General features: G+C 38.1%; 1 protein-coding gene across 6 annotated transcripts in view; it reads right to left on the bottom strand.

Moving 5' to 3' along the window:
- Window positions 1-23990, bottom strand: part of LOC103176895 (LIM domain only protein 7) — a 118683-nt gene that overhangs the window by 37187 nt on the left and 57506 nt on the right. For 2 of the 6 annotated variants that reach the window (XM_007890753.2, XM_007890754.2), the window contains exons 6-14: window positions 13578-13608; window positions 10973-11086; window positions 8658-8850; window positions 7750-8005; window positions 6511-6831; window positions 5851-6135; window positions 4689-4898; window positions 3274-4008; window positions 196-228 (exon numbers count right to left, since the gene is read on the bottom strand). In XM_007890753.2, the coding sequence (XP_007888944.2) occupies window positions 196-228; window positions 3274-4008; window positions 4689-4898; window positions 5851-6135; window positions 6511-6831; window positions 7750-8005; window positions 8658-8850; window positions 10973-11086; window positions 13578-13608 (2178 nt within the window). The remainder of the gene's footprint in view (window positions 1-195; window positions 229-3273; window positions 4009-4688; window positions 4899-5850; window positions 6136-6510; window positions 6832-7749; window positions 8006-8657; window positions 8851-10972; window positions 11087-13577; window positions 13609-23990) is intronic. The other 4 variants (XM_007890758.2, XM_007890759.2, XM_007890756.2 and 1 more) reach the window with 3 other exon arrangements.

The raw sequence follows: 23990 nt of genomic DNA, 5'->3' as shown, positions 1-23990 counted from the left end.
GTATGTTTTGGAGTACCAGTATATGTAAACTGCATCAGCCAGCTGAAAGAGCAAGAGACAAAGGACTATTTTGTGGTACAATGTTTAATTAGCATCCTTTGCAAGCTTTTTGCATTCATGTTGAGCCCACACACACCACAGAAAAAAAACAGAGCACATGTACCATGAAGCTCTAAGCCTGCATTAAAAACTTACCCTAAATCAATATCAGCTGACTTTTCAAGCAGTCTATAGAAGTGAAGAAAACCAATAAAGACAACATGTAACAGCTGCGTTATTATTACAATAGATGGTGTTCAATATTTGGTACTGGCAGTTGCAAAAATGAGAAATTATTTTGAAATAATTTATACATAAAGGTTTTACACAACCTGACGTTTTACAAGAACTTTCCTGATCAGCTCCAACTCCATAATATAACAAATGCTGCAACCGTCATTTTAACAGCAAAACTCTGTGTGAAATATTTTTAAACTACGAAATACCGAAGAAGGTTTTAAACTTAACATATGTGAAGTGATTATGGAAACATACAGCACAAAGTGAAGCTAGTCACTATCAAACTAAAAGATAAAAATCACTATTGCTCCTAATATAAAATGACTGAACATTTTTCAATTTGTGGTCCTTTATTTATGATGTACAATAAATGAAGTCGCTGCTAAAATAGAAATAGGATGTTCGCATGGCTTCTGCTGTGATGGAATGGATGTTCAAAATCATTTTCTAGGTTAAATGTACACAAAACATGCAATGCTTAAATCAAAACAAATTAGCTTTTGCAAACAAAAATGCCATGGTACGAATTTACCATCGCATTTGATTAAAAGCAAGTTGCTTCTTGAAAGAGCAGTTAAAATATATAAAAGCACTTTCTACTGTTTCAAATAACAGTTCTGTTATAGCTGATCCAAGGTTTTCTGATTGCTGGAAATGCCTAGTTTACTGTTGGCAATGCTCAAACTTCAAAATTATTTGAGGCATTCAGTTTGAAAGCTCGGGAAAGGAAGAGGGTAACTATTCTCTATTCCTTTCCGCCCAATCATAGACTCCTGTTACTTTACCTCAGTGTAAAGTTTCCCACTCAGCAAAGTTGTCAGGGTAGCCTGGTTGCTAATTTCTTCACATTTACTACTAATGCCAATAAGCCAAAAATCTCCTTTGGTCTCAATAATGGACTGGAAATCAATCAACTTGAGGGTAGGAGAGTTCAACCGACTATTAAGACTGGAACCCAAACCATGAAACCTCTAATGGAGCTGGATTTACTTCTGAATGATGCAGATGATCTGGAAATTTTTCATCCATTCAGTCTATAGCAACTACTCTGAAATGCTAATACAGTGTTACAGCAAAAAGAAGCTGGTTCACTTAAATAAGGCAAGTGAGCACAATGCCAAAAATTGTGAGGCTATAATGTTTTTACATTAAATATATGCAGAACATTTATAAAATCATTCTGCAGTTAAATAGAGACATTGTTGCAAACCGTTGAATGCTAATGTCACAAACGGGCAAATAGTTAACAATATAAAAGGATATGGAAATGAGCAGGAATTGGAATCACTGAGTCCCAATGGGTAAAGTAACCAAAAAACATTTCAATACCTGCAGACGAGCTAGCACCAGCATAGGCTTAACTCTGATGCCCTGTGTGGTGCAAAACTGAATTTAGAGATGATCTAGATCACAATTTATATAATATAGCTGGTTAAGAAATGGAGATTTGAACGAGAAACTAAGTGAAGTCCAAGCGACTTCCCCTCTTTCCCCATGTTCACATTTAAATAACCAAGAGAATACACTAGGTTTACAAATGTACCTTTTTTTCCCCTCTACACAGAACATTTATACTCTCCATGACTTAAAAGTGTCAAAAATAGTAAGTCACGAACAAGTTGAACAAATGTTTATACTACAAAAGTAGAGGGGGTGTGTTGCATTGTCAGAGATACCGTCCTTCAGGTGACACGTTAAACCGAGGTCCCATCTGCCTGTTCAAATGGACGTTAAAGATCCCATGACACTATTTAAAAAGAGAAGGGAATTGCTCCCAGTATCCTGCCCAACCACCCTCCCAAATAAATTTCATTACTCTCTCGATGGCTGTTTGTGGGACACTGCTGTGCCAACTGGCTGCTGGGTTTCCTTCACAAAACACACAATCAATCCAACAAGGCACTATGTCAAGTGCAGGACTATTATAATTATTATTAGTAGTAAGTTATCCATACTGAGATGTCCAGGGTTTAGTGAAGATAAAAATGAAAAATTATGTTCAGATCTTCCTGTAAAGTTTGAATTGATATCCTTTGAAGAAGCCGTGAAGGCCATTCCCCAGCAATTTCTCAACAAATTTATTTTGTGACGAAGCAGAGTACTATTTGAAATAACCTACTCAATACACGTTCTACTTTGAATAGCATTGGTAAAGTGTGCTAAAATATTATTGCGCAACTTATTTTCTCAAATATACCATTTCATCCAAACACGCAATTATTTATCATTGTTTGGTCTCCAAAATGCACATCAACATTTTACAGTGCTAATATTTTTAACCAACCAACCAGAGGCATAACACTTAAGCATGAAAAGCATTTTTATAATACAGTGCAGTCCTTCACTCTCCTCAGATGCATTAAAAGGTCAATTTATTCCTAGCTCTGCAAGAACACAAGTTAAAGGCTGCATGATATTCCCAGGCTTGGTAAAGGAAGTTCAATGAAATTCTGCAAAAAAATGTGAACTAAAGGATGAATTACCTACAAATTTTGAACCCATCAGCTCCAAAGCTATTTGCTTCAATTCACTTTGGACCGTTATAAATGGTGGCACCCAAACTGAACCCTATTCCACTACTTTGCTCAGAATGGTAATTCTAGAAACATGGAAGTTTGATGTTTACTTGTTACAACTGGAATACACATTAACTGGCACTCTAAATTGGGATGAATCCTAAGCTCTCTGAGATGCTACTCTGCATGAGGGGCACCACATAAAATGCAAGTTGTTGTCTTAGTTCAAAAGCACAATTGGGGGTTGAAATAGTATATAGGGACATCAAAGGCAAAAATACGGTTGTTAGTATCAACTCATGCTTGTTCAATTTTCCCTTTGTAAAAAGTAAACCAAAAGAAATACATGAAAAGAAAGTAACATAAGCTCCACATGTTCACACACAACATGCACGAGTCAGTCAGTAAGAGAGGCATTTGTCAGACAACTCAAGCGACATGGCTGCAATGCACATTGGTAGCCGCTACACACTCTGACCTCTCAATCAGGCGCCTCTTCTTATGTCTTAATCTGCTGGCCTCTCTTATATTTTCCCATTTCTTCATGTCCTCCTCACTACATGAACCAGGAGCAAAGTTGCTAGGGTGCCCCTTTTCACTAGTCTGTGATAAGGCTATTCTTCGAGCCAACATGTCGTCTTTCTCTGGGTGGGGTGATGCACTCTCACATTTCTTTTCTATCATCTCCTCCTTTGAAGAGAGATTTTTTTCAGGCAGACAAAGAAATTTGGAGCGGAGCCACTCGGGCAAAGTCCATGGCTCTGGAAATGGAACAGGGATGTATTTGTCTGGTGCGCCAGATGGCACTAATTTCTTTGCTTGAGAATGAAGTTCTCTTCGAATGATCACATCATCTTTTTCCGGATCTGGTATTACATTTTTGTCACGTCTCTTCTGGGTAACAATCCTTTCAACAGAGTCATTCAATTCCAAACTTCTGCAACCGTCACTGAACAAATGAGTCAGGTCGAGATTAGGGTGGAAGGCAGCCGTTTTCCGAATGAACATATCGTCGTTTTCCAAATTTGGTTCCAAGTCCTGGTCCTCCTCCTCGTGTTTAGCGAGATGGTTACGAGGTGTAAGGAAAGAATTCTGTTTGCGCATTACAATTCTAGGACCTGCCGCAGGATTCAGCTTTGGTCTCGGAACAGAGAAGTCTGCCAATTCGGAATTAGTAGAATTCGCGTATAAAGTTTGACGTTGTGGAAATGGGCTACGTTTTTTTTAAAAAACAGTACAAAAAAGAGAGAAAGAGGAAAGAAATATTTACTGGTAAGTGGAACAGCAAGAGAGAGAAACAAATCTGCATTTGGGCAATATCAAGATGAAATTTAAGAGTTAAAGGCTGAAACAGACAGAAAAGCATTGATAATAAATTATCTACTATTTATGAGATAGATTCAAACTTACTATAAAGCAGCAATAATTTGGACTATTTGGTGCTCATTACCACCTAGAGTACAAAATGATCTGCAATAGTGTGCTAGCTGTCCTCCAGACAATGCTATAAAGTATAATGGACATTTCAGCTCAGTTATATAAATCGTTCAAGTCTTAAAGGGCATCTATATCAAAGGAGGCAAGTTGAATTGAATTATACATTAAGTGTCCACAGGGACTGATTGATGTTGCAAATAAAATTAATAAAAAATAGATTTTCATATACTGTAACATGCTGCATCCAGTATCTTTTGAATTAAAAAAAACAAATCTAACCAGCTTTAAGGAACTGCATTACATTTTTGGGGTGCATGTCCATTACATTTTTGGGGTGCACGTCCATTACATTTTTGGGATGCACGTCCATTACATTTTTGGGGTGTATGTCCACATAGTGGAATAATTGAATGATTAAGACTATTAGTTCAATTTAAATCATACAAACAAGTCGACCTTTGTTCATATAAATTGCAAGTGCCATCTTCTGCACTTCCACCAGATATTGCCACTGCAGATTCTACTGTCTGTATACTAAGGCAAGAATCCACCCTAGAGTAATCAGCAGTGCTGTGTTCCTGGGTCTGTTCTGTATTATCACGTGTGTTACTAGTGAAAAGACAGGCATCAGACTCTAAATCTTCTTCCAACTTAGGTGACTTCCTTCTGCAGTTGGAGGATACAAGAGCAAGAGAATAAGAAAAGTGAAACTTATGCTAAACAGGAGAGTACAATTGTACAACTGATCAGCAAGCAAGACACTATAAGGAGAAACAGAATTAAAGGAAGTTGTTGATGGCCTCATTAAAGCACGTATAAGCACTTTGCCATCCACAGTCAATTATATTGTATTTTGTTACATTATATTCCACTTGGACAATTGTATCTTAGTTATTTTCTCTCTCACTCCCCAAGTCTCAATGAGAAATGTATTTGATTAATTTCACAATTGTTAGTTATTCAATTCTTTACAGATATATAAGAGTTACTAAAGCAATCATTTCAAATACCATAGGTTAAACCTTTAGTATCCCAAATTGCCTGTGAAGTGAAGCCCATAACTAAATTCCCAGCATTACTGAACTTAACCAATTACTTCAATTGCCACCTCTTACAGTTAAGGGAATGATTTAAAGGTTTCAAGAAATAGGATTCATTGAAGAAGTAATGGTTTTACTCGGACACCTAGTAAAGCAGTATTTAAGGCAATTCTTCAGTCATTAAAGAAAATCTACATAATTTTACAATACAGTTAACATGTGGTAGAGCACCTTTCACATGGAGCAAACATGTCAAAGCACTTTATTTTGACAACTATTGATTCAAATAAATGGTAATGTTTTTATAATGTAGAATTTAATTTAGATGTAAAAAGTGCAGTAAAATATTTTCAAATAATTGGATTTAAAAGTAAAGGATGGAAACCAGAAGGAAATAGGTTCAAGTTCATGTTGAAAAGAGAAATCAAGTGATACAGTCAAGGTTTAAGGAGCGAGCGATGCAACTTTGAAAACAAAACTGCCTAAATATGAGCACACTGCAGATCTCCACTGTAAATCAATCTTCCTTTACCATCTCCACTTTAAACATAGTTTAAATGAGGCAGGCAAAGACAAACCTGATGTACTGAAGCTGTTTATACCAAGGTCTGCTTTGGGAGCCAAGTTGTATTCTTTTCCATCGTTCTGCTTCTTCTCGAGTCCAGTGCTTTGGGAGAAATCTGTCAAAAGCAACACCTGTCCCTGGCAATATTGGACTCAGCTTACGAGTGTAGAGGTCATCCTTTTCAAGATCTGGAATAGCTTCTTTATCCTCATCGGAAGAGGATTCATCCCAAGGGGGTTGGGAAAGACCAGCAGAATCCCCACTCACCACATTGATATCACTTAGCTGCCTCTGGCTGCTGTATGAAAAGTGATCCAGTGTAAGTCAGTGGGTTTCTCTGACAGCACATGTTCAGCAGCCAAAAACATACTTTCTTCTTGCAACATCTCAGCATTCTTAAGTTAAACCTGATATTTAATGGTTAGTTCAAAGTCATCACTTCAAGGCCACACCACTCGCTGCAGAGGCACACAGCAATGGAGCTGAAGTTAAAAGTTCTACACAGGCAGATATAGTAACTAAAGAGCCACTGGTGGAACAATGTGCAATATTTTTGCATTGTAATTCAAGTCAACATAAAAGCACTGAACATAAACTAAAAGATTTCATTAAAATGGTGGTTAGCTGAAGCTTCAAAAGCTGCACGCCATAGCAAATCACGCTTATTCCTGACCTGCCGGATTTCTTGGTTTCTTCTGATAAGACAGGTACAGTTCTAGTTGGGGGCACCGCCCGTAAAGATTGTTCAGGTGGATTTCTGGGCTGCAGTTGAAGTTTCTGCCTTGTAAAACCTACAGGAGCACCAAATTTGCGATGTGCCAAGTCATCCAACACCAGGTCAGGGTCTCTTCCTTCATTATCTGATTCAGATTCACTTGCAGGGTAGTCATATAGAAACTCAAGAAGTGCTCCACCCACATCCCCAGTGGAAGCATCATTTGCAGCCACACCATAAGCAACACTTCCTTCTTGGGCAGACTTCACAGTTGCTGTACTGTGACCAATTAAGATAACAATTTGCATTGAAGACTATGGTAACAGGCAAACTAAACGCAATTCAAGAAAATACATGTCGAACAGCATTAAAGACAAATACAGAATTAATTTCTGCCATTACCAATATATTAGGAGTACCATTATTGGAGTGGCCAGAGAGCATACTGTTGTAGTGTTCACTTACATTATTTGGTTGAAAGATAAGAGAGATGAACCTTAGTCCTGCAAATTCAGCACCAGCACATTTAAACCCACATCCATATACATCATTGATGTCAATGTGTTGAATGCAATGTATTCCTTGGTTGGGGAGAGGAGGAAGAGAAACTAGCATTGGGACCAGCTACAGATAGCATTTGGAACCACTTGAATGTACCAATAGGAAATCACAGCTTGGAGATTATTTCCATACGAGCCCCTTATAAGACAGATCAGCTGTGCCGTGCATGTAGCATCTGAACATCAGAAAGAAAATGATTCTGCAGTTGGTCTTCATTGAGCGAGGTGGATGAAAGAGTATCAAATTATTTATTTGACTATGTGGGGGAGAAAAAGGAGAGTATCATCACAACTGAACCTGATCCCACTTGCATCTGAAACACACATGCAAGTGATTTGCATCAAGATCACTGAATAACGATTAGGAGTGGGAAAATTGGCTAACCTTTCCCCTCCCTTGTATGACCCCACTGCCGCATTAGAAGAGATCAGATGTCAAAAACATTTATAGGATTATTTAAAACGTACTATAAATACAAAACTCATGCCGACAAATCTCTTTAAAAAAGAAATATTTACAAATGTATTAAGGATCAATAACTTTCCAACTGTTTGGTCAATATATCCAGTTAACAGAACAGCATTGCCTAACAACCAGAATAAAACTAAATGCAGAAAACTCATAAAGTCAAAGTACCTTGAAAATGAGCCATCAGCTTCTGTAAATGCAGGGCTTGCCCAACTTCTTCTGTTATCTTCATTTCTTTCCAATCGTTTTTTCCTCAGCGGAGCTGGCAAATATACTATGGGTTTGCTTTTGGAAGGCAAAAACTTATTAAAAGCATCAACAGGTTTAGGCTCAGTCAGATTAAACCTGCGAACACTCAGGTCATCCTTGTGTCCATCCATCATTTTGCCGTTTAGAAACTCTGACTCAATATCGCTCCCACCACCTGCAGCAAGAATAGAATTATTTCAGCAAAGATTTCAACGGCAGTTTTTATTCAAATATTTAATACAGTTCTAAAAGTAAGAGCGTTTAAGCCACTACAGCTCTCCGGACTGTTTCACTGCCCCCAACATGTACTGCCTATTTAAGTTTTCTTTGGATCACTTCTGCTGAAGGTTCACAGATTACTGACAGCAATCATGGTGATATTTTTAGAAATCTGTTAATAGACTGTGATAAAGTCCCTTGTGCACAAATTATTTTCATACTAGTGTTAGATGCTTTCAATTCTCGTTCAGGCAGAATATTCCGCAAAGGACAAACAAAACATAGGCAATTCAATTTATTCTGCTTTTGTGTAAAAAGTGAAAGACTAAAGCCACTAAATTGTGAATTTTGCTTGATTTTAACCACAAAAACATTGATCACAAAAGATCTTTTCGCCCACAAAACATATAGTCAATTCACTTTGCAGTATATTCTGTGAAGCGCTTTGAGATGTCTAAGAAGACATGATAAGGCGCTATATCAAGTGCAAGGATTATTATAATTATAATTACCATCACTAGTTAAAAGTTACCCAAAGAGAAAAACAACCAACATGTGACCACCATCTTCTTGTTGCTCATTTGCAGAATTAAACAAATATTTCTTACCTTCACTACTGCCCTTTAGAGTTACTTCAGATGAGAGGCTCGTAAAGGACTTCGATCCAAAAGAGTCCAAACTGTCAAATGAGTCGTCCCTTCTATGTCTTACAATAGGTGATTCACTCCTTTCAGCGCACCAGATATCACAATATCCACTATCTCTTCCACTTCGTTTGAGACTACTAGATTCTTCAAGTGCCTGAAGAGAATAATTTATTTCATTTTAAACAGCAAATTTCAAAACTGCAATGATAAATTATAAATCTAACTTACATCAGATTTTGTGCTTGAATTTAGGGTATTTATGGTTTTTACTCCAAATATTTCCTTTCATTCTGCATTTATTGATTGATTTCCCCATTTTTGGAACTCATTTCCCATCTAACATACTCATGCCCAATTCATTTCCCACCCACAAGATCCCAAAGGGTCTTTTGTCCCCATAGTGGCACAGTTTTCAGCTTAGCTCAGTTGATAGCACAGTGTCAGAATCAGCAAGTGGTCATTTCAAGCCCCATGTCAGGACTCAAGCTAAGAATCCAGTGAGAGGACCCGGGTTCGATTTAATTCCTGGGCGGGCAGGGCAAAATCTTAGGCAAGTTTCGTTCCTGTTTGTGGGACATCGCTGTGCGAAATTAGCTGCCGCGTTTCACCTACAAAGCGCACAGTACTACACTTTACAGAGGATATCCTGTAAAGCGCTTTGAGACGTCTCAACAACATAAGGCACTATATCAAAGGCAAGGATTATATTATTAATACAGTACTGGGGGAGCATTTGTATTGCCAGAAGTTTCATCTTTCAGATGAGAGGTCAATCCAAGGTACCATCTGACCATGATCTGGTGGACATTAAAAATCCCATGATATTATTTGAAAAGAGAAGGAAGTTTCTTCCAATTTCCTAATCAACAATTCTCCCAATATAAATTCCTCATCAATCCCATGTTGTAATACCTGTAAGGTAATTACATATTCAAAATCAGATATTAAATTGGACTTTTATCCCATTGTTTAATGCTACAAAAGAATGATGCAGGAGAATCAAGTACAGATGTACTCGTATAATCATAGCCTAATATAGCTACGCCAATGCATGAATGCAAGATCCACTACAGCAGCTAAAATAATTAACTATTTTTGAAAGAGATTTCCCACTCCAACTTCCCCATACTGCCTCCACACACCACAAGAGTTACTCATTTTAAGCATCAGTTCAGGCATGATCTTCTTAAAAGGGACAGGGTTGCTACTGATTCTCTTTGTGCTGGATAGATTCTTACATTTACACTGAGTGTGAACAAATAAACAAATGTCAATAGCTTACACAATTTTATTCTGATTAAACAATTTTCAATTTGTATATACTTGCTAATTCGATTTCTTAGCTTTCAATAGCAACTAAAATGCCCCATTGTAAGGCAATAGTTGTCACCCATATAATTCCAAGCCGCCCGATAGCATGGCGCAATTTCCATATGTTCTGTCATCGATGGTGCCTGGTGAAGTCACAGTGCACGCACACAGAAAGCCCGCTGGCTGCTCCATCAGTACACGTCATACTTCAAATTGCAATTTCATGTTTCAAAGCACATCATTGTAATTCATGTTATCATCATGTTATCATAGGATTTAAAATGCGATGTTCCACAATGGAACTGGCTGGCTTTCGGGTTGCATTTTTTTTGTAAGTAAATGTTTGGGTCCACACTGCAATTAAACTATAAGCAAACCAACCAGAACAAAGCGCATTACAATGAATTTAAAGCCACTCAGAGCATTTTGAATTTGTAATGCCAGTCATTCATATGTGTATACACATGTTGAGGTATTTTTTCACCTCCTTCCTCATTAATATTAAGTCTTATCACTCATATTACTAATTAAGTAGCACTAAATATTTCTAATTAAGTTTTGGCACTTGCCAATCTAAACTTAATACTTTCTGGAATTAGGTAAGCAGGATGAGTCCCCCCAGGCAGAGATTTCGCATTCCATTTCAATAAATATCTCAAAAATTTCCACGTATTGGGATGCATGGAGTTCTGTTTGGTTTGATATTCAAGCATGGCGATGGGTTTCTGCATGTATCAAACACCTGGCTGACCTCCCCAAAAAATTGCAATTAATATGGATTTCAAACTGAATCAAATCTTCAATTCAAACACATTAAGCATTCAATCCACTTTTTGTAATCTACAATCTTATATAAATCATGGGTACATTTTCAAGTTGCCTGGTCAGATACCACAAGAATTAGCTAGCTATTAATCACATTCACTTTCTCCCTCATAGCGCAATTAAACATATTTACAACCTACCTTGGTCAGAGTTTGCCCTAGTAATCCTTCAAATGCTTTCAGATTAAGGTAAGGTCCATTGTATTGAGGCTCACTCTGTGCTCTTCTTCCAAGCCAATATATGGTGATCAAAACCTGAAAAGAACAGCCACAATGATCCATTTGAATTATTAAACATAAGACAAGACCATATAAAACAAGAAACCATAATAAACCATTCTAGTGGAGGTTATACACCAAGCATTTACATGGACCTAGGTGTTTGTCCACTTTCACTGTACCATGTTGTACTTTCCTTTTGTTTAGATTGCTGCACTGTGTCTGGTACTAGACTGCAGGCCTACAACTGTGTGAACCGGACCAGTAGATTGACAATTAGTGGGGGAGAGAAGGGGAATGAAAAGAGGTCAGAATTACAAGGCAGGCAACAGCCATTGTAACCTCCTGGGTGGCTATCTGGAAGGATTGGCTTTACAGGCAGGCATGATCAAAATATTTATAGCTCATTTGTCTTTCTTCCTACTGTGTGTGTAGCATTCCTTCTTAAGTGTGGGACAGAAGTTATGGCGTTTGTGTAGCCAATGCAGTATGTACTGTAAGTATAAATTCCCTCTTTTTCCATTTTACAAAGTGGGCAGATTTTCTAAATTTAGTTTTATATCATTTTGTAACTTATTTTTCTAGTTGCTTAAAAGAACACAAATCATACATAGTATGTTTCAGGCAGAACACACCATTGGACTATCTATCTAGGTTACCCATTGAACTTCCCAAGACTTTTCTTCAATACACCAATGTCATCATCTAATAACCCTGAATCCTTTCAATTTCCCTATTTTAATTCCTATTTTGAAGCATTTTATAGTTCTTTGCCCACCAGTTTGTTCAGTTTAATTGCAAACCTGAAACCAATTACTGCTGTGTTTTGTCAAATCTACAAGCACTTTAAAATTATATATTTTTATGTTAAGAAGCATCATTTTGACTCAGTTGGTAACAATCGTGTTTCTAAGTTTAAAAAAAACACCGTGGGTTTGAAACTGCCACAGATATGAAATTCATGTGTTTGGGAGCCTGTCAGTCTACCAGTCTGTTGGCAAGTTTTAAAATATGAAAACGCTATTTTGATACAAACATACCACATGTGTGAAAAACAGTGAATGTAGATGACTCGGGAGTGCAGTTAGTAAGGAAAATGGAACCTCAATAACTTTGCATATATATATATATATAACATATATCATATATGTTTTTTTCTGGAACTCACAAATGTCCAGCCTTAAGAGCTCAACATGTGGTGTCAATTCAGTTTGTAAAACTCAAAATTTAAATTAATAGGGTGACAATGCAGAGCACAATATTGGGACCTCCTCCCGATGTGAAAGGTGCTTTACAAATGTAATTTTGTTGTTATTTTGTTGTACATGTAGTTCAGCATTATAGGTGTTACTAATTCATCAATCTTATGAAGTTCAGTAGAGAACAGTCTTCTGGTGACTGGAGTAAAAATATGTTGTTAAACAGTAAAAAGAAGCCTTGATCTGCATTTGAAAATGCTTCCTTTCTTTGGTATTAAAACTGGAAACGCATTTAATTCACCTACACTGTCATCTTCTACTTTGTCGTGCAGAAAAGCTTCAAGAAATTGTGTAGTATTTAAAATTAGTTTCATAAATCTGGACATCGAGTGGTTCTCTCCAATTTAATCAGGAAGGAGAAGGGAAAAGCGAGCGTGGAAATTTACAGAACTAATAAATGTAGTTTATGCAAGCAAATTAGGATCCCCACGATATTGAGATTCTGGTGGAAAAACAGAATCCAAGGCTAGATACTGAATAAGTAAATGGTGCTGTGTAGGTCATTGAAAGCTTTTTAAAAACTTTTCTTGAAAATATTGGCGTTAACACAATCCAGATGCATGGTTACAAGAGGGACTTGTAAAAGCTAATTATAGGCAGACCTTTCTGTAGTGTATCCAGACTCTGCATGCAGGATACTGTGAATCAAATATTCTGGATAAGATTGAGCCAACTTTAACACTATTGATTGTAAACTGTGTAGTCTCCCCTTAATCATCATGCAATATGATTATAATCATTTAACAGAAGAAAAGGAATTCAAGGTGGCAAGCTGACAGTGATCCTTTAAAGGCACAAGAAACAAGACACTAAATGTTTACAGTCATATGTGAAGCTGCTATTAAAGCTAATCAAATACTAGTTTGGAACTCAAGAGCATTTGACTATTAGTTGAACAACTACTTGCTTTTATGTCGCACCCTTCACAGAGGACAGCTTCTCAGAACACAGTACAATGGCAGGGTTGAATGCCAAGGAAGGGACAAGAGGAAAGTGGGGAGGTGACTGTATGAAGAAGTGACGGGAGACAGATTTAGTAATAGATAGAGGGGTGAGGCAGAGAGCTCCAGAGGTTATGGCATTAGTGGCTGAAGGCAAGTTCACTAATGGTAGAACGGAGGTTCGGGTATTATTCTAACCTTATAAAAGGTCACAATTGGAATATTTTGTGCATGAATATTATAAGCCATTTTAAACACGTCTGTTGTTATGAATTAGCAAATTATGTTGACAACACAGACACCACTAGTAAAATGCAGAATACTTACATTTTTCAGTCTTCTTTGAGTTTCTTCACGCCTGCAGAAAGTAAAACAAACTGGTCAGAATATTTTCCTCTAGTATTGGTTGTATAAAAACATAAAACAGCATATGTTAATTATATTGGTTATATAAGCCACAGGCTCAGTTGTGGGTGATAACAAAATGAGTGTCAATGCAGCCAAGCTCACTATCCAACCTTACAAAGGTCAATTTATTTGTGTGATCACTTGCAAGGCAACACAACAATCATTTACCAGAAAGAAATATTAGCTGTGAATTGCTGTTAACAACACATCATTTCCTAAATAAAATTAAGGACCAGAGTCAAACAAAGGTGTGAATTATAACACAGGTATTTGCAGAAATTAAACACTAAATCCCCCCCACCCTTCCCCCATCTCTTCACTGATTCCCATTTGATAACTTTGTTACATGGAGTTTTTCCTGGTGTCCAGACTAACAATCCCCCAATTTAAATTGGTCATTCACATCATGGCTGTTTGTAGGACGCTGCTGTATGCACATTGGTTGCCACATTCACCTATAAAATACACATACACTATAATTTCAGACGTTCTTCCGTTGTGAAAGGCACTATATCTAACATAAGGATTATCATTATTGTCGGTCCCTTGCTGTCTTAAGATCTTCTGCTGCATGTTACATATTTCAAATAAAGGTTCACAACTACATATTTTTGGCAAGAAAAGTACAATCTTAACAAAATCCTTGCATTATCGAACAATTTGGATCTCAAGCCGATGTTGAGCTTTATACCTGAAGTAAAATATTTGAATAAAACCAAATCATAATACTGACTTGGCATGAATTTGTGTGTGGAGGGTAACTATTTTTAGGGATAAATTATTGCATGAATATTTTGATTGGTCCAAGAATTAAGTATAAAAACAAGTTAGATGTATATATACATTGGTGAAACATGGATTTTTTTTAAAAAAAGGGCAACTTTGTCTTTGTGGAATATCTCAATGCAGCATTTAGAAATCGAACCCAAAACAGGCTATAATATGGGATAAATTAGATAAGGCATATCGTGTTTTTTCCATTACTTGAAGGAGCTTTAAACAATGCATTCCTTGTTCTTGGTATGTCAGAACATTCTGTAAGGGCTACTGTACAATAATTAATCATGAGCATATTAACAATGGTACACCACAACTGCTGTACTGAATGTGACCAGCTAAACACCTGAAGCAGCTCTGGAAGCATTAACCTCATCAAGTAGGATTAGATTTCTCTTTTAAGATAGCAATTTCTGAAGTTAAATTCTAATTTATCTTATCTCTTGATTCCAACCCCCAACTCAGATGCAAACCCTTCACAGTCCAACGCTTTGGGACATCCTCCTGACGTGGAAGGTGTTATATGAATGCAATTTGTTGTTGTTATCTACATGTCAGAAACTGCACCAGTGCTAATCTTACAAACCCTAATTTGTCTCAGAGATAGGAACTGAACACAAGATTAGTAGTAAACTAAAACAAAAATCTTCACTGCCAGAAAAATCTAAACACACATTCAGGATTGGTTATAGCAAATGCCATTTTAATTTATAACCCTGCAAACCAAAGATCTTTTAAAAATAAGTTAATTTGCTTCACTCTTTAAAGCACCTTCAGATTACAGTTCTAAATGATTCAGAAGTCTTCTGGTATCAACCTCAAGTGGTCACCGCCATGTGAATAACCTGAAGAGTGAACAACGGCAATTTATTTGAATATACGAGAAACATCATAGTGGAGAAGTCAGATTCTGCTGCACCTGATGTTCACCTACACATAAACTTCAGCAAGTCACTATTGGAGATGAAGAGCCAAATTCATTGCTGAACCTCTCCCCTCACTCCCTAAACTGCCCCTATGAGATCAGTTAACTGAGCACAGACTAGAAATCAAACCAGCAATGTTCTGGTCTCTGCGGTTTTGAGTCTTCACCCACCAAGGTAAAACATTTTTATGTGTATGTGTTCTTCAACTGGTTCTTTAATAATACGTTTAATAACGTTCCACTGGACCTCCTAGGAACTTTTTAAATTAAAGCTTGCATTGTATTGGTTGCAGTTCTATGACAACTGGCATTAACACAAAGTGGTACCAGACACCTCCTGGAGTTGGTCTCTCATTGCTTTTGTTAAACAGCAACATCCTGAGATTTATGGTTGGGAAAAAACAGCATTTTTACTGTAAATTTGCAGTAGATTAATAAAATCCATAGTATAACGGGGCCACACTCCAAATCCAATATGAAACCAATGAAAATTCAAAATCATTTTGAATGCCAAGACAAAACAAATGTAGACCATTACATCCCCATACTAAAACAAAAATCTTCACTGCCAGAAAAATCTAAACACACATTCAGGATTGGTTATAGCAAATGCCATTTTAATTTATAACCCTGCAAACCAAAGATCTTTTAAAAATAAGTTAATTTGCTTCACTCTTTAAAGCACCTTCAGATTACAGTTCTAAATGGTTCAGAAGTCTTCTGGTATCAAACTCAAGTGGTCACCGCCATGTGAATAACCTGAAGAGTGAACAACGGCAATTTATTTGAATATACGAGAAACATCATAGTGGAGAAGTGTATCCCCATACACGGCACTGACCTCCACTGTACAACAGTGTTTGACGGCTGTATTAAATTATATCTGTTTAACTACAATCCTTTGAACTGGAGTTTGATTTGAGAAATGCCACTCAGTTAGCAGCAGTCAAATGGAGACTGACTAGCTGTGCAAAAGCCTCTTTTGAATGCTTCAGAAGAAAACCTCAGATGACATTGGTAAATCATTTGCTAAGTGAAATTTCATAGTCCACATCCTTATCACTGCAAACAAATTCAACAGCTAGTTATTGAGTCAGTACTCTACTCGGCATGAGCCAGGGCTGCAGCCATGAGCAGCCTTTTCTCTTTTGAACTTCACAAAACAACAAATCAAAACATGTGTGTCCATGCTTGGAAGAAATACTATGAGTAGTTGCTGAACACTATGTAACTAACACATTCTCTTCGGACAATACATCAATTGTTACACAACCTCATTATAAAGTTTAGGCCTAGCTTCTTGCATTCTCCAAGAGCTTTAGTAAACATTACTAAGAAGTTACAGAAATGTGCAAGGTTATAAATTAGCTTGTACAGTAAAACTCACACAGGTTGCATCAGTCAGGACCATGATATTTAATATGACTTATGTAAAATCCGAGGTGCAGGCAAGCTGCAGAAGTCATAGAAACTCCAAATTAATCAATAATCTACCCTGCGTAAGCATAATTTAATACAGCCAGTAAGGGACGTGTGGTAATTTGTCACTGCAGCTGGTAAGTGCACATGCAGTGATGGGTTAAGACTACATTTTCTGCGATTCAATGGGTCTTCAACCGTCACAGCATGCGCGCTTACCAGAAAACGTTAGAATCACATTGAGTCAAGGGAAATTAAGTTTTGAGCTTGGGTCGACAGACAAGACTATGTTTCCTATGATCCAATGCGGCTGGCTGGTAAGTGCGCACGCGTCAAAGGACAAGGACATCATTTCCCATGATTCGAGGCCTCCGGTAAGTGCTGGAGTAATAGATGGGAGCAGCATTACGAGTTAGGAAGTGAGTAATGTGACAGTGGGACTTGTGCAGTATTGTAGAATTGTGTAATGGTGCATTCTAGAGCAGATAAAGCTGTACATAAAGCAAGTTGTTACAGATAGTAGTAGATACAGATTTTTAAATATCCCCTTCCTGGGCAGCGAGATTAATGTACATAAAATTCTTGTTTCAAAGCTTTAAATATTTATAAATCATTTAAACGCCCAAGTTGTACATTCACCTGAGTCCCATTCAGTTCCTAACAAAATTGCTTAGATTTTTTTGCACTACTCATATTACTCACCTCCTAACTCGTAATGCCACCCCCATCCATTACTCCTGCACTTAAGGATGGACTTGTTCAATAGACAATCACAAGCAAACTACAATTAATTTCTCAATAAGGTAATTTCCCCTCTGAAACATGATTGGCAATGTGAAGTGGTATAGTGCACATCGCAACCAATAATGCCTTTGTACACAAGTGACATGACTATATCAAAAGCAAGGTTTATTGATTTAACACTTAATTTAGTCTGAACCAGATTTTCCCAGTTAGAACAGTTCAGGTACATGTGGTGCATTTGGTCTTCCAATCATCAGGATCCTGAGGTTGTGGTCACTTGGGTTTGATACACAAAATCCTATAAGTTGCTAGGAATTTACAAAGCTGTAACACAAGTAAGGAGTTCTAGGGGCATCAAGTACTATGAAAAGTTTACCATCTGATCACTGAGATTGGGTTGCAGTCACCCAGCCGCTCCTGGGACTTTTCTATTTTAAAACCTATTGCCGAGGTCATGTTTACTAGTGTCAGTCCGTTGCCCCATACACATAACCAATTGAAACCAAGTTTATATTCTACGAAGTTAAATTTTAACCTCAGCAAATTATTAATTACAACTGTTAACAGAAGAGATCATTGCAAAAATATCGATAGTTGTGTACAGTGAAAGTGGGCAGAGTTTGACAACAACAAAAGGTGAAAATTGCAGTTAAAAAAATGTCAATATCAAATGGCAGATTCCTGGCTATCCCAGTGTACTGCACTTTGTGATGGTAATGTTAGGTTCTGGGGTACAAAGGCTGCTGGGAGAACTTTTGTCAAAGAACAATTTTAACCTAAAGACAAGATTTCAAAATTGAAAGACCAGCCCTTCCATTGAAATACTGTAACATTTGACAACAACTAATTAATGGCTAAAAAAAATTATAAAAATCAAATGGGTACAATGAGGATGAAGAGATAAAAAAAGAGAAAAACAGGAAACACACATACATGTCAACACACATACATGTCCTCTGACAGACAGAGAATGAGCTTATGTGCATGTGAAACCAGTCAGTCAAATATCCTGCTATTAGCCATTGGCTGGATAGCATTTTAATCATCACTGGTCAGGGGCCATTTGTGACCCACCTCTCTTTAAGATGCAAATTCAGCAGCAAAACTGCAATAACCACAGATAATGTGGCAGTGAGACTTCGACAGTAGAGCTGGGATTCTGTGCAATTCCTCACCCATTTTTCTAGAGAGCAAGCAAAGGAAACAGAAGCTTATTTGGAAGTGGAGCTATCCCATATACATACAAAGCATGCGAAGGGCTTTTTGAATTAGAACAATGATATTATTTGTTCCCTCTCAGATCTGGTCCACAATTGGCAACTGCCCGGAGTGGCAGGTTTAAGCTTACCATGTGGAAACCACTAATTTAGACCACTGTCCATTGCTGAATGCATTGCTGAACAGAAGAAGTAAGTAAATTGGTTGCTTTCTGCCAAAAGTTAATAACCACTGGTCAAGGCTCAAACAAGTAATGTCACTGGAGTAAAATTCCGTGGACAGTTATGACACTATGCCATAGCATCAATCATTGGCTTTAAAGGGGATGAAATGGAAAGAAAATAATGCAAAACTCAATTTCATTTGCATACTATCAACTTACATGCTACAGATTTTGAAATTTTCTATTCAGTTGTTATTTTATAAACAGGAAAATCTGGTCTAGTTTTAACGCTTTTACTTTCCCACACTCAGCAGAGCATTCAATCTGCATTTCAATTGTTGTTTCTGCACGACATGCAGTTTCAGATTCCTAAATCTGAAACTGCATGAAACTGAACCTGTTCTACAGTTTGACAAAAATAAAAGATTGTCTGGATAAACCAAGTACCCAACAACCGTCCTAGAAAGTTTATAGCTATTCAGCCCTTCGTATCTGTGTCAGAACATGTTTCACCAGCATTGCTCCACCACTGGATATATCTGCTGTAATCCCATTCCCTTGTTTATTCTCCATGTCTATCAATATTATTTTTCCTCAACTATTTATCAAATTCCCTTTTAAATACAGTTATGGACTTGGGTTCAACTGCCATTTATAATAAAACATTCCACTTTCTAACAAACTTTGGTGTAAAACACTAATCTTTTTTCTTGTGATGATAATCCTCAGGTTACACGCACTGGCTATCAGTTAAATAAATATCCTAATTTTCAAAATGTGTTTAAATCTCCCCTTCACCTCCTCCGTTCCAGTGAAAACAGTTCCAACTTTTCAAGTCTCACCATACAATAACCTCTCATTCCTGGCATATTTCCGGTGAATCTCCACAATACCCTCCCTGTTAGGATGGTTAACATACTAGTTTCGGGAACAGTCGTGACCGAATACACTGTAAAAACCCAGTTCTTTTTGATCATGAACATCTTCCTTATGCCAGTCTTTGGATAATAACTTTTTTTGATTATGAATCTGATTGGACAGCAAGCCCCTTCAAATTACCTCTACATTTCAGCTTCTCTTTGGAAGTCTTTCATGTACTGACTTTCAATGAAGTGACAGGTCCCTTATTATTTCTCAAAACTATCCTGCAAAAGAATCTGTCTTAATATCTCTATATAATATCTTTGTGCTCCAATGCTGTAACAAAGTCTCTAATTAATACTGGTGTTCCCTTCTTTTCTCTATCCCTCCTTTATATTGTACATCCGGGAAGTCTGTTCCAAACTGGTTTTAGCTGAAACCAGGACTCTGTTAATGCAATTGTTCCTTAAAGCACATTCTAGTTGGTGCCCCTAGTTCTATTTTATTTCTGATGCTTCGTACAATCACAGACACACATTTTAAACTTTTGATTGTTTTTTGACATCTTTCTCCTTCCATTTCCGACCAATGCAAATCTATTGCTCATCCTCACCTACAAGGCCATTCGCGGCCTTGCTCCCTCCTACCTCTCTGACCTACTATCCCCCTACTTACCCGCCCGTACACTCTGTTCCTCTGGCTCCGGTCTGCTCCACATCCCCAGCCCCAACCGCCCTACCATCAGTGGCCGGGCCTTCAGCCTCTCAGCCCCTAGGCTCTGGAACTCCATCCCCCAGTGCCTTCGCCGCCTCCTCCCTTTCCTCCTTCAAGGCCGGTCTCAAGACCTTTCTCTTTGACCGTGCCTTCAGCTCCTCTCTTGACTCTCCACCCCCTCCTCGCTCCCTCCCTTCCCTCCCCTCACCCTGACCATTTCTCCCCTGCTCGGGTCCTGACCCAACTGTCCAGCACCTTGGGACGTCCCCTCGACATGAAAGGCGCTCTATAAATGAAATCTTGTTGTTGTTGTATTGATCTCTGTTAGTTTCCAAGTTTGTTTCTTTTATCTTTTCCACTTAATTACTCCATCTTCTAAATGCCTAATTTCCATTTAAAACAACTTAGTTCACAATCTTTTCCGCTTTATTAGTTCCCAGCAAAAGTAAAGCAATCTCTTTTGCAGAATAGAGTGTGAATCAGCAACCATTGCTTTGAAACAAAGTGTATAGTATTTCAACCTGCACAACTTATATTGATGTATGCAATTTAGGAAAGGCCACTCTTTCTGCTGCAATGTACAAAGATAATCACTTAACTAAAATAAAATGTGCATTTTCATCTTGAATGAATGACAGCATCAGCTGCAAATGGTCTATTATTGTGTATCACTAAGATTATAATCCTTGTAATCTGGCCAAGTACTCGAAAACAGCACTGTCTAGAGGCCAGCAACTTCCAACTGAATTTCAGGGAGCTTCAATAGATGCTATTTGTAACTCATTGCTCTCTTTGCGTATATATCCCACACCATATATGGATTTAATAAGTAATCAGCAATAATTTCAGGGACCTGAAGTTTAAATTCATCATACATTTTATCACACTTCAACACAAGTCATATAAAACAATGTTCTTCACATAAAACAAATTGGAAATCATCACATTGGAATACTTTGCTGATTAACTGCTCCCTTTTGTAATCTTGCAAGAACTTTCTTGAAGAAGCAGACATGTGCAATGACTAGTATACAGGAAACTGTATTTCCTTCCCCCTCAGCTTGCTTAGGTATCATCACTTTTTCCCAGTCCCTCATCCAAGAAGTCATTCCTCATGACCAAGTTTGGACACAGTCAGCATCCTATTATATAATATTAATAATAATTGTTGCATTCGATATAGCACCTTATCAAATCATTGAAATTTCTTGAAGCGCTTCACAGAATATATTGTAGAGCGGACTGACTGTGTATTTTGTGGGTGAAACGCAACAACCAGTTGTGCACAGCAATGTCCCATAAACAGCTCTGGATTGAGTGACAACATTTTTGGTGTAAGGAAACTTGCCTAAGGTTTTGCCCCACCCGGGAATAATAATAATAATAATGTCATTCAACCATACAGAGCATTGCTAATTTGATCCTAACCTCACCAGACATCCATATATGTGTAATTTCCAACATAGATCAGTCAATAAGGACCAGGCTCAGGAAATTTTACATGGTTCTAGACAAATAACAATAACCTTAATTCAATTTTAATTTGGAAGCCAGTTCTTAGGAACTGTGGGGAAACAAAAGCTTTCAAATTGAGAATTTCCAAAATTCTGAACAAATCTTAACATCTCAAGTTAATGATTTAGGAGTAAAATCTTGCGAAAGTTTAGCACTTATGATAGTTGAATACTGAAGTTTCAGTTCACCTTATAAAGACATTGTAATAATGCAGGGCTACTGTACTTATAAATATTACTGAAACAGAACCTGTAAATTTTGCTTAAATATTAATGCTGAAAAAGCAACATTAGATGCAAGAAATTTCCCACAAGGACTTTGTCTAGCTCCATCTAATTCACCCTCACCCTCCCATTACCTACCATTCTTTGTGGATGTTTGCAGCCTTAACAATGTATATACAGTATTTTGTTTAAATTCAAAGACTTCCAATATAATTTTTTCCCCCCTCCTTCTTTAGAGCAAGTCATCTACAATCTCGCACAAATGGCAAACATCATAAAAGTATAAAAGCAATGATTTGGCCTGTGTCACTCTTTTGATAATGTATGGTATGTTAATGATATCCCTTAGTGCTGCAATCCTCCATTTGTTCCATTGCTAAATCTGGTTTGCTTGCAGGCCCTCTGGAACGTGACTCAGAGGCCAGGAAGTTAAGCAGTTTATTAAATTACCAAGCTGCTTTATGATCATCTTTCACATCCATGTGATAAAATATAATTCTTACCAAAGCAGGACAAAATAGACTCGGCTCCCAACAGCTTCTCTCCCTTGACTGGGCTCTATACCCTAGTTTAGACCAGAGGGATGGGGGCACTTACTTAAAGAAGGGGTAAAAATCAGACAAGGTCCTTGATGATTATCCACAGATGTGGATATTAAAAAAGAGAGGACTGGGCTCACCAATTTCCTGTGGTCAAGTAAAAAAACCCAATGAGAATTCAAAAAGATACAATTGTCCTACATAATTTCTCTCAACCACAAATCCAATCACCTCAGAACAGTGAGTCACTGTATATCAATGGAGACTCTGCTAATATTAGGAGGATACTGGCACAGCTGCTGCGAGGTGACAATGGTGATGATGGAGGCAAAGAACATTAATTATTAGGGGTTTTTGAGGGCACTCTTGCAGGACAACTGCTTTTCATCCCAAAAGGAAAATGCCTGAAAGAAATGGATACTGGCCTCAGCCAGTCAAACAAACAAACAAAATTGCATTTGTATAGTGCCTTTCATGTCGGGAGGACATCCCGAGGTGCTGGACAATTAACGTTTCGGACCCAATCTGGGGGTTGGGATCGGTAAGGGAGAGGGGTGGGATGGTGGGGGGGAAGGAAAGTGACCGAAGGCATGGATAAAGGGAAGGTCTTGAGATGGGTCTTGAAGTAGGCAAGGGAGGGGGCAAAGCTGAGGGACTGTGGGAAGGAGTTCCAAAGGGTGGGGGCAGAGTGGGAGAAGGCTGCCCACCAATGGTGGGGCGGGCGAGGCAGGGGATGTGAAGCAGGCTGGAGCCCACGGAGAGGAGCAGGCAGGTTGGTAGCAGGTTAGGGAGGATCAAGGCCATGAAGGACTTTGAAGGTGAGGACCAGGATCTGGAACTGTATCCCCTGTGTGATGGGAAGCCAGTGGTGTCAGGTTAGGATGGGAGTGAAAGGGTCGCGGAGCCTGGTGCAGGAGAGGACATGGGCTGCAGAGTTATGGATGATCTACAGCCTATGGAGGGAGTAGTTGGGGAGGCCAACAAGCAAGGAGTTTGTGTAGTCAAGCCTGAATATTATGAATGTATGTTTGAGGGTCTCAGCAGCCTGCGGTGTGAGACAGTGGGAGATCCGGATGATGTTGCAGAGGTGGGGGAAGGCAGAGCAAGTCATGGCACAAATGTGGGGTAGAAAGAATATTGAGGGTCAAACAAGACACCAAACAACACTGGCTTAGTAAGATGGAGTGTGCATCCTTGCATGGTGATGCCTGATGTGTGGAGGCACTGACGGGA

Source organism: Callorhinchus milii, unplaced genomic scaffold (genome assembly GCF_018977255.1).
Source record: "Callorhinchus milii isolate IMCB2004 unplaced genomic scaffold, IMCB_Cmil_1.0 Scaffold4, whole genome shotgun sequence".
Lineage (NCBI taxonomy): Eukaryota > Metazoa > Chordata > Chondrichthyes > Chimaeriformes > Callorhinchidae > Callorhinchus > Callorhinchus milii.
Note: the sequence above shows the minus strand (reverse complement) of the source record. Positions and strands in the feature narration are given on the sequence as shown.